An 18,259-nucleotide genomic window follows, 5' to 3' on the forward strand; every position below is an offset into this window, starting at 1 on the left:
TTACCAATATAAGAAGTATAAACTAGCTAATGCCATATCCCATAAAACTGAAATATGTAGCAGTCAACTATGAAAAACAATGTAAATTCAAAATGCTTGCTGAGTAAAAACTGTGTAAATTCAAAATGCTCGCTGAGTATTTCTGCAAGAAACAAACTGCAAAACTGAACCAACTACCAGACCTAAAATGCAAATGACTTTTTGGATCTTAAGTTATGGAAATGAAAACAGAAACAATTCTTTCCAACCACTGTGATGGTTAGAAATAGGAAACACCGGTCATCTGTTTCTGCGCTTACGGCATACAGACTTTTAAAACAGCAAGACAATTATTTTGCAATCACTATAACAGTTATCATCAAATATCTTCTCTTGTAGGTATGAGGTTTAATTCATGTAATCTGTATCTGAAAGATGATAAGGAAACAGGAACAGGTCTGTTGCAATGCCTGTAATTTGTAACTGCAAGGTGATACTAAACTAGGAAAGGTCTGAGGAAATCCATGTAGTTTGTAACTGCAAGAAGGTGAAAAGTAACCATGAAAAGGTCTGTAGCAATTTATGCAGTTTGTAACTGCAAGGAGGTGGAAACTGAGAAAAAGAATGTAGTAATTTATGTAGTTTGTAACCGCATGAAGATGGTAAAGAACTAGGAAAAGGCCTGTAACAATATATACAGTTTGTGACTGCAAGAAGTTAATAAGTAACAAGGAAAAGGTCTGTAACAATTCATGTAGTTTGTAACTACAAGAAGACTGTATGGAATTAGCAAAAGGGCTGTCGACAGTTTATAACTGCAAGAAGGTGGAAATGAAGAAAATGTCTGTAACAAATTCATGTACTTTGTAACAGCAAGAAGGTGGTAAGAAACCAGGAAAAGGGCGGTCTGTAGTTTGTAACTGCAATATGGTGGAAAGGAACAAGCAAAATGTCTGCAGCAATTCATGTAGTCTGTAACCCAGGAAGATAGTAAAGAACCAGGAAAACGTCTATAGCTATTCATGTAGTTTGTGACAGCAAGATGATGGTGAGGAACTAGGAAAATGTTTGTAGCCATTCATGAAGCTTGTAACTGCAAGGTGGTGGTAAGGAACTAGGTAAAGGTCAGTAGCAATGCCTGTAGTTTGTAACTGCAAGAGGTTTCACCAATGTTCATTTTGTGGCATTAAAGGAACTGGATGACCCTTTTCATGTTTTTTCTTGTTTTTCTTAACTTGGTTAACAGTGTGTGTGTGTGTGTTTGTGTTTGTGTGTGTGTGTGTGTGTGTTTTGCTGTCATTCATGAGTTTTCAGTCCTCATGAATCTGATACTGAGAGATGGACTGATTCACAAAGTCGCTGATTTGAAGACAATCATGATCGTTGCTAAAAAAAAAAAAAGGGGGGGGGGGGGGGGGGGGGGGATGGGGGAGAAACCCCCCAAAAGAAACTAAAGCTTTAATAGTAATGACAATGCTAATATATCCCAATGTGACTGCTGCACCAGTTCATACATGTCCGTCACCCACCAAAAAGGACAACATTGGGATAGGAAAAGCATCAACAATTAAAGCATACAACACAAGTCTTCAACACATCCACAACAGCAGGGAATTAGCTAAAAACAACAACAACAACACCACCAAACAAAACAAAAACCACCAAGACAACACACATCATCCAACAAGCTTTCGCACACCATGGGAGAAGGCGTTTCCATTACCAACAAGTCTGGAGGGAAATGACCCCTTTCACCCAACTAGTCACCACAAACGCCTTGTTTGGAGTTGGCTGTCACTCCAATACATACTGACTGGAAGGGGATGACTGAGGGCTTTGCTGTTCAGAACTAAACTATGTTAATTCAACACATTTCATCACCGCATTCTCTTCAGCACTAGTATAACCCTTCTTCATCAGCATTCACTCACATTTACAAGTGGGCTTTTATGTGAAGACCAGTTTTAGCCCACCATAAAGGCAGCCAGACTAAGTTTGGGGAGGGGGGGGGGGTACTATAATCTGTTCCCTACTATGTCTCTCCTGAAACCACACGTTTCCCCTAATTGCATTTTTACTTATATTTTTGCATGAAGGAAAATGACCCTTCACAAGAATTTTTTAAATATGCTAAATTGGAAGATGTGATTGTGAACATGATTATCTTTCTGATCCAGTTGAACTTGAAAAGCTCATCAGAATAGCAGACTCTGTAAATGACTATTATTTCAGACCAAAATAGTTTACATTTAAAAGATACCTTGGATACTTCTATGACCTCCCAAAAGCATCAATAAATAAATAAGAGCACAAATTACCACCATCTTTGAATACTGTGTGTGTTGTCAGAACAGGCAGAAATGGGCAAATTATGACACTGGGAGAGAAAATATTCAACAGAAGACATAGTGTCCCTGGTAAACAATAAATGTGATCAGATGACAACAGAATCTGTAACACAGAAAGGGAAGGGGAAGGGAGAGATTCTAAGTCAGAAGACCAGAGGTAGAATGAGACTGAGACTTTTTACTCTATCGCTGATCACTTCAGCTCTAAACTGAACAAATGTTTCCAATGAAACTTTTGATGACATCTTAAAACTATGAAAGGCAACAAGAAGTCCCAACAATCTTTTTTTGTGTGTGTGCTGAAATTTAAATTATGACAAGGAATGCCTTCAAACACTTGCAAAATTTATGCCAACAGAGAGGAGAATTGTCATCAGCAATGGTTGTATACAGACAGGAGAATCATCATCAGCAATGGTTGCATACAGACAGGAGAATCATCATCGGCAATGGTTGCACACAGAGAGGAGAATCATCAGCAGCAATGCGTGAGGAAAATATCCCACTTTGGGGACAGGTGTGGTTAGGGGGTTGGGACAAGTAGGTGCCCAACATGCTTGGAGTTCAGCTGCATGCAGAGAACACGGCTTGCTCCCACAAATAAAAACTCAAGACAACAGAACAAACAAGTCAGATGCATGTTTTGTCGTGCTTTGTCTTGGTACCTCGCGGCCTCCTTTCCCCCTCTTCATACTGCTCTCTAAGCGGGTCTGTGTCCTGGGGTTCAAGGCCATGATCATGGGATTCAAGGTCATGATCCTCAGGGTCAAGGTCACGTTCCTGATCAGGGTCAAGGACAGAGGCTGACACACTGTCATCCTCCACTGAAAAGAATGACACAACAATCAGTGCAGGTGCTGCATGCTAAAGGCAAATGTGACCAATCTGTTAGAATATAAATGAACAAATGTAAAAATTAGAGGGGTGGGGAAACTTACATAGAAATATACACATAGAGATCTGTAATGCTGAACAAAATATACAAGATATATATATATAAACAAAACAAAACAAAAAAACCACAACATGAACAAACTGAAGAAAGCTTACAAGAGAAAGAGTGAGTACAAACAAGATAAAAGCTGCAAAAACCTGTGTCATATTATTAAAAAAAAACCCTCATCATTTATATTTCAAGTCTGAAATTGTTGCAATATATATATGTATATATATATATATATATATATATATTTGCCACTTTCCAGTTCTTCCTTCAGTCTCATTTCAGACCATAGCTGAATATTGTGTAATAATACTGTAATAGAATAAACCAACAATGAACAAACCAAGAACAACATAATAATGCACACACACATATACATGTACAAAAATCATAAACATACATACAAAAGGCATTCATCCTTTTCATTGTGAAATCAAACTTGTGTGATACTGATAAACATATTTCCATACACATATCTTTAATTAAGCACTTGCAGATCCTATACGGTCATAGAAATATGTCCTGATTTTACCTGAACATTTTTTAGTTTCTATTTTATTTACTGTTTCTATCAAACAAAAGCAGTAACCCAAGGCAAGAAATAACATGAAGATGAATCTAACAGTTATTCAGACATCCTACACATTTAACCATCATATATACTTGTAAATACCACTAATTTTACGAACACACACACACACATACATCTATCTATATACCTATATATCTATCTATCTATCAACACACACACACATACACACATCTATCTACCTATCTATATATCTATCAATCTGTTATCAGAACTATAATTTTATGTCAACTTTCCAAATCACCAATTTTTTTTCTTCCTGAAAAAATAAGACTGGTGAAACACAACCCCGCCCCCACTCCCCCTTTTTGACAACAAAAAATCATCATCTGATCATAAACACTGGAAATGACAGTTGTGATGATGATGAAGATGATGATTGTGGTCATATTACTCATGCTACGTTTTTTGTTTTTTTTTAAAATGGGAAATTAAAACAAAATGCATACATAAACCTGCTCTAATGAGCATGCATTCCACAGTCTGGATTTACAGGACAAACACTAAACTGCAGATTAAAAAAAGAAAAGAAAAGACAAATAGTCCTGTTATTGTGACACCAGTCTAAAACCATTTATACATATAAAAAATGTTAACAATACATTTAAAACTGAAAAAAAAAAAAAAAATGTAATGCAGAATATCCTCTACTAAAATCAATTTGAATCCATCTGAAAGGCTACTGCTGACTGAACAACTGAATAATGGAGCAGAACTGCTATACATTTGGGACAAAAGGTCAAACATGGAAGAACTCTTTTTTTTTTTTTAAATTTTTTTTTTTAAAGTGCTGCCATACTGAAAACTGATTACTTTAGATTTGCTACTGTTGTGGCCAGAGACTGACATGTAAAGCAACATTCAAATACCCAACATGCTGATCAATACAAACTAAAGCCCTCTTCCACATAAAAAGAAGTGTAAAGTATGCTCTATCAGGCACACATACGAGGAAAACAAAACAAAAAACAAGTCTGTAATCTCATGTCATCTCAGGATGAAAACATAAAGAACACATTGCTGGCATATTTGTGAATCATACGACCATCAGATATCCTATTCATGAAAAGAATCAATAATAAATAAATGAATAAATGCATAAACAAATCAATAAACTCGTAAAGAACTATATGCCATGCGAAGTCTACCACTGAATTAAAAGACAGAGGTGTGGGACATGGAGGAGATGAAAACACAGCGTGTGTGTGTGTGTGTTGTGTGTGTGTGTGTGTGTGTGTGTGTGTGTGTGTGAGAGAGAGAGAGACAGAGACAGACAGACAAGAGAGAGAGAGAGAGAGAGAGAGATTATATTCTAATATACATATTTTCTGAACTTGTAACTTACACAGTTTTCAGTTTATTCATATTTTATTCTGATGTTTGCAATTGTAAACAGTGATTTTTTGTACCTTGGTATAAACAAGTAACTAATCTTGTCTCGAAGTCTTGGTGGTTGCTGATACGTTGTACTTTAAGAGAAAACTGGTCACTTGAATTTTTGTGCAGAAAATCACTGATATACTCCTCACAGGCATACCTGACATGCTCATCCACAAATCTCACAATCCATGGATCCTCAAGAACTTTCACTTTTGTCATGAACTGATGAGAGAAACAACTTAAGGGACACAATCCATCCTCAAACCTTCCAGAGAGCATGGTGAATCAACCGGGGTTGTTTCCCATAAACAATGCCCTGAAAGTCAAAGATGACGGAATGCCCAACCAGATATCTGTCTAGTTGGCACACAGCAGCACAGAATTGTGAATATACAACATTCAGTCCGAGGGCAGGCAAGGAGCAAAATTATCTACAAATCACACAACTGTTAGTAGCTTGCTGAAACAGCAAAATGACGAAGTTTGTCTGAAGTGTGGTATCATATGCATGTGGTTGCATCAAGAGATGATGTCATGGTATTATTGAGCTCAATGTTTGTTATATTCTTCATACTGGATCTACAATCCCCAAACATACTCTACAAGTTTTCCTATAATGTTTAAGATGGTACAGCACAGCCTCAACTGCATTAAAAACAATATGGCTGTGAGAGATAAAGTGTGTGTGTGTGTGTGTGTGTGTGTGTGTGTGTGTGTGTGTGTGTGTGTGTGAAAGAGAGAGAGAGAGATTAAGAGAGAGAGGGTGAGTGTGACAAATGCACTGCATGTATGTCTATATGTGAGCAAATGTATGCCTACATATGTGCCTGTGAAATTAACATTTTTATTTAAATAATCTCAGTAATATAATGAACAGAAAGTGAGTTCAATGTTAGTCAGCAATCACAGGCATGCTTACATACACTTGATTGATTTCAGCCAGAGGCAGGCAGTTTGTGGGTTCAGTCAAGAATATTGATTTTGCCAGTGTTGACAGATGTTGGTATTCAACATGTTAATTCATCAACTTTGGAGATCTTAAATGTCTGAACAGTTTCTTGTATGTTAGAATTTATTGAAGCCTCCAGTGTTTAATACAAAAGAGATACTTGTGAATAATCCTCTCCATCTACAACACTAATCAGAGTAAGTGCGTGCATGCGTGCATATGTGTGTGTGTGTGTGTGTGTGTGTGTGTATGCGTGTGTGTGTGTGTGTGTGTGTGTGTGTGTGTGTGTGTGTGTGTGTGTGTGTGTGTGTGAGTGTGTGTGTATGCGTGCGTGCGCGTGCGTGTTGTGTGTGTGCGCGCACACACACACCTGCTTGCATGACTGAGTCTGAAAATTGGACATAACAGATCACTAGATGGTTTGTGAAATAACTTTCACGAAATATACTTTATGCTACAAGGGCCCCCACCCTCTCCCCCCACCATCCCAAGTGTATGAGTTCAAATCTAAATATCTTTCTTGTATTTACTCATGTGATCTTCCCAAGTTTTTCCCCAAAGCATAATTTGACATGATAAAAAAAACCCTGCATTATCTCTTCCCCTACACTTTTTGGTAAAAATTAATTCATAAAATATCACTGGAAGTGGAAGTGGAATTTCCAATCTGTAGACATTATTTCTTGTATCTGCTCTGACATGGCATGGTTTCTTTTGAAGATGAAAACATAATTTTAGTCTGACTGGGGTGAACACAATTATCATACAATTATTGCTTTTCATATGAAGAAGCTGTCTCTCATCAAATGCAATCAACGCATAAAAAGGAAAGCAGATGAGTGTTTTACCTCAGGAAGTTGCACTTGTTCTCAATTATGTCTGTACACTTTGGAAATTCTACAAATGTGGTACTTCTTCTTCCTCACACGTATCATATCAATACACTTCAGAACTTCTATTAATGTATCTTATCAATACATTTTAGAAATTCTTGTAAGTGCAGGTGCACTTGTTTTTCTAACTCATATCAATACATGTTGGAAATTAAACAAACGTAGTGGCACTTGTTTTCTCACTCAGTGTATTAGTACACTTAAGAAATTTTGCAAATTTAGTGGCACTTGAATTTCTCATCCATGGTAAATTGATACATTTTGGTAATTTAAAAAAAAAGAAAAAAAAGGAGCGCTTATTGCACCTCACCCTTGTCATATCTATTCCATAAACATACATGTCAGCCTCTTGTTTCTAACCCATGAACCCAAATAATTAAACTAGGAAGACAGCACTGTTTTCAGGTACACCTGAAGCAAATCAGTTCACCATTCAGACAAGTAAGTATTGATACACCAGGCAATTCTTTTTTCAGGGACATACAGCATGTTTTTTCCATAACACATGTCTGGATTACTGATTTTCAATTAATACTGATGGTTATGAACAAAAGGAATGTCTGTAAATGAAGGTGCACCTGGTTTTTTATCACATTTTTGTGTGCATTTTAAATTCTATCAATGTAACTGGACCTGCATTCCTAACATACATTCATACACTTTGAAATTCTATGTTATACACATGCTTTTTTCACATGTTGCATCTGTACGCTTTAAGTTCTATACAAGTACTAATTCAGCAGCATCAATTTTCAAACACCCTTCTTATATCTGTACACTTATGAATTTGATGCATACAGTAGCACTTGTGATTTTTTTCATGCGCGTTTTATCTGTATATGCAGTAGCACTAATGATTTTTTCACCCATGTTTTATCTGTACACTTTTAATTCTATTTTTATGTAACTGCACCTATTTTTATCATTCACTCCATATAATTTAAATTCTAATAACAGTTGTATTTTTCTCTCTCATTTATCTTAGAGCTGTACACTTTAAAATTCTGTATCACTCAGTCACTGAATTACTTTTTTACTTATCAAATTTCTTAGGAAAGACATGTAGTGATGTACAAAGATTTGAATGGTTAGTTAAAATCCAAATTTGAACAGCAGGTAAAATTTTAACAGTCTGTCTGCATGCAGAACTCTATAGAAACAATGCTGTCACCAAATAATTACTGTATTCTGAAACAAAAGTAAATCTCTTGTGCTAATTGCAAGGATAACTTGAAAATAATTACATAGTCACATACAGGAACACAGTGCAGCCACACATACAAAACAGGTTTTTTGAACCATACTATGTTTTAAATATCTGAGGAAGGAGAAATCAACGCATTCATGTAAAAAAAGTGGAGGAAAAGAGTAACTGAAAATGGTAAGCAGAAAAAAAAAAAAAAAAGAAAAAAAAAATGACCACATAATATAATTCGTCTTAAGGTCAAACCAAACAAAAATCAAATATATTTCATGAATTTTAGTTTGTCACTCATAAAGCCACATGGCAACATAGGAGAAACATTCTGAGTTGCAAGAAAACCAAAGATTAGGATATATAATATAGTAATTTGTGCAAACATCAAAGTATTGAAAAAAAGAGACCTATATCTCTGTACATCATAGTTAAAAGAAAAAATAATACAAGGAGAATCCAACCCAAGGGCACTTTTGTAACAGTGTGTACCAGTGTTTTTCACCCAAAACCAAAACACATGGTCCAGGAGAAAACTGAAACTGCACAAAGAACTAAAGTACCCTTGGAATCTAACAGGTAATTACTTTTTTTCTCTTACTCTTATTTACAGCAAAACAATTCCTTCATTTGACAAACAATATCATTTTTTCTTTTGTTCTAGAAATCATACAAATCCTGTAGGATGACAGAAAACAGTACTTACCTGATGGAGAATATGTCTAGATTTAAATGGGAAAATTTGGTAGCAGGGAGAGAACAGACACATACACACAGACAGGCAATAGACAAACATCAGAGCCAGACAGGCTGGGACACAGCCTGAAAAAACATAGACAATATTTCATAACAACCCTATTTTAAGATATTAATAATGTACTGTTGCCAGAAGAATATGTTTCAACACATATGCTATTTTCAGTCTGTAATTTTTCTTCAGTGTAATTCCAAAAGATAATAATTGTATACATACACGAACCATTAAAATTCACATTCTCTCAGCAAATAAATATCACAACATGCAATAAAACTGATAGCCATGAAAAGCAACAGGAACACTTGCGTTAAAAAAACACAACACAATTTGAAGAAGAAAAGAAAGAGAAAAAAGTTTTGAAATAAATACATATAAAAAAGCATGAAAATAATATACAGAGTTGTTTTCTTTTGCAAGCAGCAAGATGATGCTATGGTGAGCAACATGCTGTTGACAAGCACAGATAACAATCACAGAAAACCTTGAAAGACCTGTTTTACATTCAACTAAGTGTCACACTGCTGTGGTTTAACTTAGCTGAGCTGTCTCACTTTCAGAAACCCTCTGGCATTGTCTACAATATGAACTCTTAGAGGTGCACTTTTCAACTCGCAATCACATGATAAAATATAGGGGAAAAAATTAGTATCCTGAGGATATGAGGATCTGATATATCAAAAACAGTTCCAACACACTGACAAGACATCGGACATATTATGAATCAGTATAAACTGGATATGAATCACCATTAAAGTAGACAGACAAAGAAAACAACGATGGTAAAGTAAAAATGAAGAAAACAACAACAATGATACTGTAAAAAAAAAAAATAAATAAAATAAAATAAAAATCAACAAAGGACAAAGCCACGATTTCACAACACTGCCTGGCTAAGGACACACAAAATGTCACAAACTGAACCAAACTAAAATGACATACACACACAAATAATCGATAAGACAAACTGCAAAAGGTAGGGGAGGGCCGGGGGGGGGGGGGGGGGGAGTGGTGAAGAGGAAAGTCACTGTGACAGTTTCTCTAAAGGTTAAAGGTCACCTTTGTCCCCTCTGGGTTGCTGTTTCTCCTCCTGCTGGCGCTCTATTTCATCCCGCACACGTCTCATTTCTTCCTGGCGATCTAGCCTCTCAATCTGAGGGTTGTCCCTGTGTTAATCCAACAAAAAACAACATGCCTGCATATTTACAGGGTACTGATGGAAAGCAGTAGCATGCTGTTCTGTCCTCAACTTTGTCTGCATCAGAAAATTCTCTTCTGAAATTTGTATCACAGCATGCAACTAGTCAACATACTTATACCACAAGTATTTTGTCCCTCCAGGATGTTGTTTTATTGTTTATTGTGTCTGTATAACCCCCCCAAAAAAACCCCCAAAAAACCCAACAACATTGTTCCTAAATTTGTATCACAACTTGTAACCTGTGAACACACTGTACTGTATTTTGCAGTAAAAAGAAGCGAAAGCCTTATTCATAGATAAAAGTTTACTCAGGTTGTTCTGTTCAACTTCAAGGCTTAATTCCTTTCCTTCTTCCCTGCTGCTGCTCAAACCATATGAAATGAAAACACAAAACATACATACTACAAATTTGCACACTAGTTGATCAGCCAATGCTCCATATAAGCTGTCAGTGAAAGATTGGTACTTGATGATTTTTACTAGTGGACCCTTGCAATCATCAGTGATAATCATTATTTACACTCAGTACAGATCGTGTGTCTCTCAGTCTCATGCACTGTGGATTGTCATATTCATCTGTAATGATTATTACTTGCATACAGATCGAGTGTCTCTGAAGCACTAATGATTACCATATTTATTACTATCCCAATGATATATTAGGTTACATACAGGTGATGAGACATATGTCTCTGATATGTACAGTACTGACTGTGCCGCATGTGTGTGCATGACTGAGAGAGACTGAAAGAAAGAGTTGAGTTCCTGTAGACTGCTAGCATCTTGGATGCAACTGCACAGGCTGGGGTGTATCACATATTAAAACATACATCAAATATTGTTTTTTGTGGGTTGAGTAGCATGAAGTTGATGCCACTGAAGCAATAGTGTCAAAATATACCGCACTGCTTGTTCTGATCTCTCTGAACCTGTGCACTGGAAGTACATTTATAGGTGTGACAATGTTGTATTTGGATCAGTTTGATTAGTTTTGATTAGTTTTTCAAATTTTGTGATATTTCATTTTGTTTGCTTTTATGTACAAAGACTGGACCATAGCCTATTGAACAAAGGTCTGCTGTCAGATGTGACAGCCTGTACATGACCACCAGTTCAATGTTCTGTTATCATTCCACAGTGGTTTATGTTGGGAAGTACAGTACCTTGATGTCCCAACCTTGCTATCAGTGGTATTCAGGTCAGCATCAGGTCATATCAGTGTCTGTCCACAGATGCTGTAATTCCTCATGAACAACAACCATCCTGTTTGGACTCAAGCTGAGACCTTTGACCAATGTTAGTGTATCTCAGTGTGTGTGTGTGTGTGTGTGTGTGTGTGTGTGTGTGTGTGTGCTATTTTATATAATCTTTTCTTCTTCTTCTCACCCTTGTGAAGTCACTGGAGCACCACACAAAAAAATGTTCACAAAAAGATCATGCTGATGATACCATAGCAAACATAGCCAAAGCAAATGACAATCTGTTCTAAAAATTGGTTTTATTTATTCATTATTATGATTTTCTTTTTTAATCTAGTCTACTAAACAAATCCTCCAAGGATATGCCCAGTTCAAATTCGGTTAAATCTCTCCCAAAAAGCACACTCTCCAGGCTGTGTCAGAATGTGCAAAAAGTAAATTTGACCCCCCCTTCCCAAAACATAGTGTTCAATATCTGGTACACTTACCCAGAACAAATATGATGAAAAACTAAGAACATAAGGTCAATTATGGGACCACAACCAAAACTGAAAATGAAATGATTGGAAAAAAAAGTTTGTTTTATTTTGTTTATATAGATTTTTTATGCTAATTGAGGAGAGAGGAACAGGAAAATAGTGATGATGTGAGGCATGGGTGGGGTGGGGAAGATGATGGATTTTCGTCTAAAATCACAAATGACGATAGACGTTAAACAAAAGAACGAATGAACGAACGCAAAGAAACACACACACAAACAAATCATGTTGTATATGGTTTGCAAGGATTCTGTTTCACAACAGTAACTACTCCTGTGATTTGGCATGCTCATTCTCAATCCAAGCTCTCTGTAATATTCAAAAAATGAAAGCTATTCCCCATTTTGGACAAATGTTGTTGTTCATCAGGTAGAAAACATCTAAAAAGTAAAATACCCTGACTGAATACTGTTCACTGCTTCAACTTCTCAAGACATTCCTCTGGAGATAATGACAATGTGAAAAGTGTTATCTTCAAAATGACGGTGATGTTTCACAAAAGGCTTTTGAAAAATACTGATGTTCTTACTCAGTCACTGAGACTGCACTTTGCAAAAGATTGGGAAACATCCCATCAGTGTATAACAAAACCAACTCTAGCGTTGATAATTCTTGTTGTTTCTAGGATAATAATACTAATAGATTTGTAATTTGCCATAGAATAGACATTTACAAGCATGCACACACGCACACACACACACACATCATGCATACAGATACACACGTTTTAAAATAACAAACTCTATGCACACAGGGTGACATGGATAACAGAGGGGGTGATAGAAACCGAGACAGAAATGAAGAGACAGACAGCAACAGGCCTGCCACACTCAAAACACACACATACATGTACACAACATGTATACACTACAGACTGAGAGAGAGGAAGACAAAGACACTTCAGACAGAGACAGGAACAAAGACCAACAGACACACACAGAGGTTGCTCATGGTATTTTTCTCAGTTTTTATTGCAAGATTAAAGTTACACTTTCTGCAGGGATAACCATTCTGAACAGACACAATCCACCTTTTCATGATGTCTCTAGTAATGTACTGGGTTTTATATTTTGTTTTTTATCAATTAATATAAAGTTATATATCAATATCTATATTATATATATATCTATATATCTAACTATATCTATATATAGTAAGAGAGAGAGAGAGATAGTAGATGACATGATGCAAGTATATATTATAAACAATTAAACACAAGTTGATTCACTCAACTCTCACTCTCACTCTCAGAAATGTAATAATTTTGTGTGAAATACTTTGGATGTATACAGGGGATAAATAACATCTGGTCATGCATTATCATATTCCATAAAATATCCCACAAGTGTTTTGGGCAACATAAATTCTCTTTCTTCAGACATTCCCATAGGTTAACTGTCAAAACAGAATATGTTCCAATATTTTTATGAATTGTCCTGCTCCTGTGCCTTCATCCCTGTCATGAGTGTGCATACACTGGAGATCAAGTACGCTTGACATACTATTGCTCATGCGAACATTCATGGCTTATAGTCTGAATTAAGACAACCAAAAATTATCACTGTACAGTACTTACTGCTGTCCAAATGGTGGGCCAAAAATAGTTAAATGCGTAATGTTTAAGGTGACATGAAAATGATGAATGTGGTTGCAACTTGTAACTCTCCTGCAAAATTTAATGTGGAAATGGAAGTTTAGGCCAATGAACAGACACCCACCCGGAAAAGATGGAACCTTGCGAATGAACACATGCCAATGACAAGAAAACTATTTTAAAAAAAAAAGAAAAAAAAAAAGAGAAAAGATTTTTGTTAAAGTTTGAACACATTCCAACCATCATGCAAACCACCCACCCACCTGCGGATCCACACTGGCTCAGTGGCTTCCCCTTGCTGGTGTGTGTCATATGGTGATGCCAGTGCCACCTGCTTACTGCGCTGAATGGCAGACTTGATATCTGCGATGGCCATGTCTAGAGCCTCCCGTTTGGCCTTCAGGTCATTCATGATGGCCTGGGCGTCCATGTCTCGGGGGCCTTTGGAGATCTCCTTCAACAAATGAGACTGATAGGTTCACAAAAAGCAAACAATTGTAAAACAAACTTGTAGTTTTGTACAAAATTTTGAATCAAATTTTGCATTTTGCACCCTGAACCTTTCCCTTTAGGATTACATGAAAGCTCAAGCACAAGAAACAAAGTGATCAAGTGAGAGGGAACGACAGACAGCAAGTCAGAGAGGGCTCTTCCCCCATTCATGACCACCCTCAAAAAGGCAAACAAACAGAATTCTGTACTGTTCTGTCACACAAAACGCAGTTTCCAGTATATATATCAGTTTCATAACATTGATCTCAAAGTTTTAGTAAACATGGCTGACCACAGACAATATCTTTTTTGTTGTTGCTTTTGCTACATTGGTATAATAAGAATGGCATTAATCATTTAAAGGTTCTGATTAAAAGATAAAAAAGGCACCAAAAAAACAACAAAAACTGTTTTAAATTATACAATATGTTTTAACTTTTATTGTTTTATCATCACTATCATTAGTATCAATGCAGTAATATAACAATCCTTTCACTTTATGTAACATTAGATTTATTAACACTGGCAGGACGAAACATATGCACACACATGCACAAACATATATGCACACATGCATACACACACACACACACACACACACACACACACACACACACACACACACACATTTTGACATGAAAAGACAAAACACACAGGCAAAGGGCCATGAGCAAAGATGCACATTTACAAGAAAACATACAATTCGATCAAATCAATAGAAAAACAACAACAAAAAACACCCACTAACTTGAGAATAATCAATTATATACTTTTTCACATTAATGTCAGAGTAGCAGAAAAATGAGTAACATTTCACTTTTCATCTTTTTTCTGTCACATTGACAACCATCTTGAAAGATTTTCAACCAGCACATTTTCAACAAGCCTTAGACTTAGAGCAAGACTCATGAGCAAAAGCATTACACATAAACACCAGTTCTGTTGAGCACTGAACTTAATTATATTGTGCTTCCACAAATGGTTGAAAGTAAAGTTCTTTGTATCAATCGAAAGATTAATGAGTTATAGTTGTACATGCTAATGATTATATATTTTCACTGAAATTATATAATATTACTTTATTAGAACACACACACACAGATGTAGTTTTACTTTAGTTTGTGTTAATCTGCATAGTGCTAGTGTTGTCATTAATGGTACTGTGCAAGTTTCCACAGGCTGTAACATGGTTTCAGCAACCTGTTTTTTGGTTTTTGTGATTTAAAATTGGACATCAGTTACCTGTTGATTGTTTGTATGTATGTAAGTATCATGTGTGTGTATATATGTAGCTATGTGTAATGTGTATGTATATGAAAGTATGCATGTATATGTGTATGTAGTTATATGTGTGTGTATGTATATGTATGTGTATGCATGTGCACATGTGTGTGTGTGTGTGTGTGTGTGTGTGTGTGTGTGTGTGTGTGTGTGTGTGTGTGAATTGATATGTGAGTAAAAATGTGTGTGTGTGTGTGTGAATTGATATGTGAGTAAAATTGTAAAAGTATATATATGTATGTATGTGTGTGCGTGTGTATATATATATATATATGTGTGTATGTGTGTGTGTGTATATATATATATATATGTGTGTGTATGTGTGTATATATATATATATATATATATATATATATATATATATGTGTGTGTGTATGTGTGTGTGTGTATGTGTATATATATATATGTATGTATGTATATATGTATATGTGTGTGTATATATATATGTATATGTATATATATATATATATATATATATATGTGTGTGTGTGTGTGTGTGTGTGTGTGTGTGTGTGTGTGTGTGTGTGTGTGTGTGTGTGTGTGTATAGACAGGTTTATGTAAGTTAACAATGTGACTTTCCCATGTCCCCAATGTATGGGTGGGTGAATGTATGAGTTGGTATGAATGTGGGTTTGTGAAGAGTTCGTTAGCTAGTTTGATAGTATACGAAGCATTAATCTTGTTACATCGTGCAAAAAAAAGAAAAAGAAAAAAGTTCACAATCAATTACTGACTTTGCAGTAGGAGTGCAAAATGCATTACTATGTCAGTTTCACTCTTTTGGTCACTTCTTGTTTTTATGTCATTATTTATGGGAAATACGTTTCCTTGTAAATATTCATTTTTGCCTTTTCCTTACTCAGGTTGTAAACTGTCTTTTTTGATTGATCATTTTACATGTTTTTGTGGTGGTTATTTAAGTTACCTTCTGTTTACAGAGAGGGGGGAGTTTTCAAATAACCCATGCCTACCGACCCTAGTCACATTCATGTTTTCTGTTTTACAGAATTCGATTACATAATTGCCTGTAGATTTGAACATATACCGTGCTAGGGTTGGTTTGTATTTTACAACAGCTTTGGTCAAAACTAGACATTTATCTTTTGTAAACAAGTCAGTCATCTTACAGTTCTTCATAATGTCTTTTCTGGAGTACCCACACAGTATAACTCTTTCTGTTTTTGCTCATTTTCTTATTTCAGAATGCAATATAAGCGAGTATAGCAATCTTTTAAAGAAAAACTTTGCTTCTTCTTGTGGCATGAGCCAGCCAAGAAGTAATGACAGTATGCTTAAATGTTTTACTCTGGTCCAACAGTTGCTACTGCTTTTGTCTGGTGACATAGAAACCAATCCAGGCCCAAACAATAACACGGACCTCAGTATCATGCATGTAAATACCCGCAGTATGAGAAATAAGATTGATTTATTAGAAGCTGAGTATGGTAACTTTGATATTATCACAGTATCTGAAACATGGCTTTCAGATTTAGACAGCAATAGTTCCGTCCATATTACAAACTTCCATCCACCTGTTAGATGTGACAGAACAAACGATCCACATGGCGGTGTTGCTATTTATGTGAAAATTAATTTATATTGTAAACCTCGCAATGACCTTCATGTAAACGGTTTAGAAGCTGTATGGGTTGAGACAAAATTAGATCAAATAAGTTTATTAATTGGATCTTTTTATCGTCCACCTAACTCCAATGTTAATTACTGGAATTTGATCGAAGAAAGCATACGTAGAGCCAATGACACCACAAACAAATTCTTGATTCTTGGTGATTTTAATACTGATTTCCTAACAATACCATCACCCCACTTAGTAGATATTTTGAATCGCTACCATATTAAGCAGTTAATAAATGAACCAACGAGGATTACCGAAGTAACAAGTTCATGCTTAGATCTTATACTTACTCAAAGCCCCAGTATGATCAAATCAACGGATGTCATGCCTGCTATCTGCAGTGACCATAGTGTACCTTATGTGGTTGTCAAGAATACAGTAGTTAGAGAACAGTCATTTAAAAGAACAATTTTCAATTACAATAAGTTAGATACATATAGATTTTGCAATCTCCTACACCAGGTTAATTGGGATGAAGTGACCAATAATAAAACAATTGACGAAAGTGCGGAAACGTTTTCAAATATTATAATGGATAAAGCAAAGCAATGTATGCCAACGAAGACTATCACTGTACGTCCAAATGATGTCCCTTGGATGACAGATGAAATTAGGCTGCTAATAGAGGAACGTAAAATAATTCATAAATTAGCTAAACAAACTAACAAACCAGAAGACTGGCAACAATTTCGGTGTTTTAGGAACTATGTTACATATAGAGAAAAACAAAGACAGCTTGAGTATATCACCAATTTAGAAAATAAGATAACAACTTCATCCAATTTTGGAACAAAAGAATGGTGGAAACTTGTTAAGTCATTTTTGAGAAAGAAAGGTGTTGGGTCAGATGAAATTCCCCCTATTATATCTAATGGTATTGTCTATTATAAAAACAAAGATAAAGCTGATGTTTTTAACAACTTTTTCATTTCACAATCCACTCTTGAAGACAGCGAAAAAGATTTACCTGATATTCCATTCCTAGACTTAGAACTTACAGACATAGCGCTTACTACTTCTGATGTTGAAGGTGTTATTCTAAATCTAAATAAAAATAAAGCGGTAGGGCCAGATCTTGTACATAACAGATTGTTAATTGCCTCATTGCCAGCCATTCTAGACCCACTAACCAGGATTTTCAACAAAAGCCTTCATGAATCAAAATTTCCTCTGGTATGGAAAACAGCACATGTAAATCCTCTGCATAAAAAAGCTTCGAAGGAACTTTGTAGTAATTACCGTCCAATCTCTTTGCTTAGCTGTGTTGGTAAAGTCCTTGAGAGATG

At 35.8% G+C, this 18,259-nt stretch overlaps 1 protein-coding gene across 8 annotated transcripts in view; it reads right to left on the reverse strand.

Moving 5' to 3' along the window:
• The window catches only part of LOC143297390 (uncharacterized), a 142,243-nt gene that overhangs the window by 106,684 nt on the left and 17,300 nt on the right, over positions 1–18,259 (reverse strand). For 6 of the 8 annotated variants that reach the window (XM_076609720.1, XM_076609717.1, XM_076609715.1 and 3 more), the window contains exons 3-5: positions 13,827–14,017; positions 10,090–10,196; positions 2,993–3,151 (exon numbers count right to left, since the gene is read on the reverse strand). In XM_076609720.1, the coding sequence (XP_076465835.1) occupies positions 2,993–3,151; positions 10,090–10,196; positions 13,827–14,017 (457 nt within the window). The remainder of the gene's footprint in view (positions 1–2,992; positions 3,152–10,089; positions 10,197–13,826; positions 14,018–18,259) is intronic. The other 2 variants (XM_076609719.1, XM_076609718.1) reach the window with 1 other exon arrangement.

The sequence above is a fragment of the Babylonia areolata genome, chromosome 22 (assembly GCF_041734735.1).
Source record: "Babylonia areolata isolate BAREFJ2019XMU chromosome 22, ASM4173473v1, whole genome shotgun sequence".
In the NCBI taxonomy this organism is placed as follows: domain Eukaryota; kingdom Metazoa; phylum Mollusca; class Gastropoda; order Neogastropoda; family Buccinidae; genus Babylonia; species Babylonia areolata.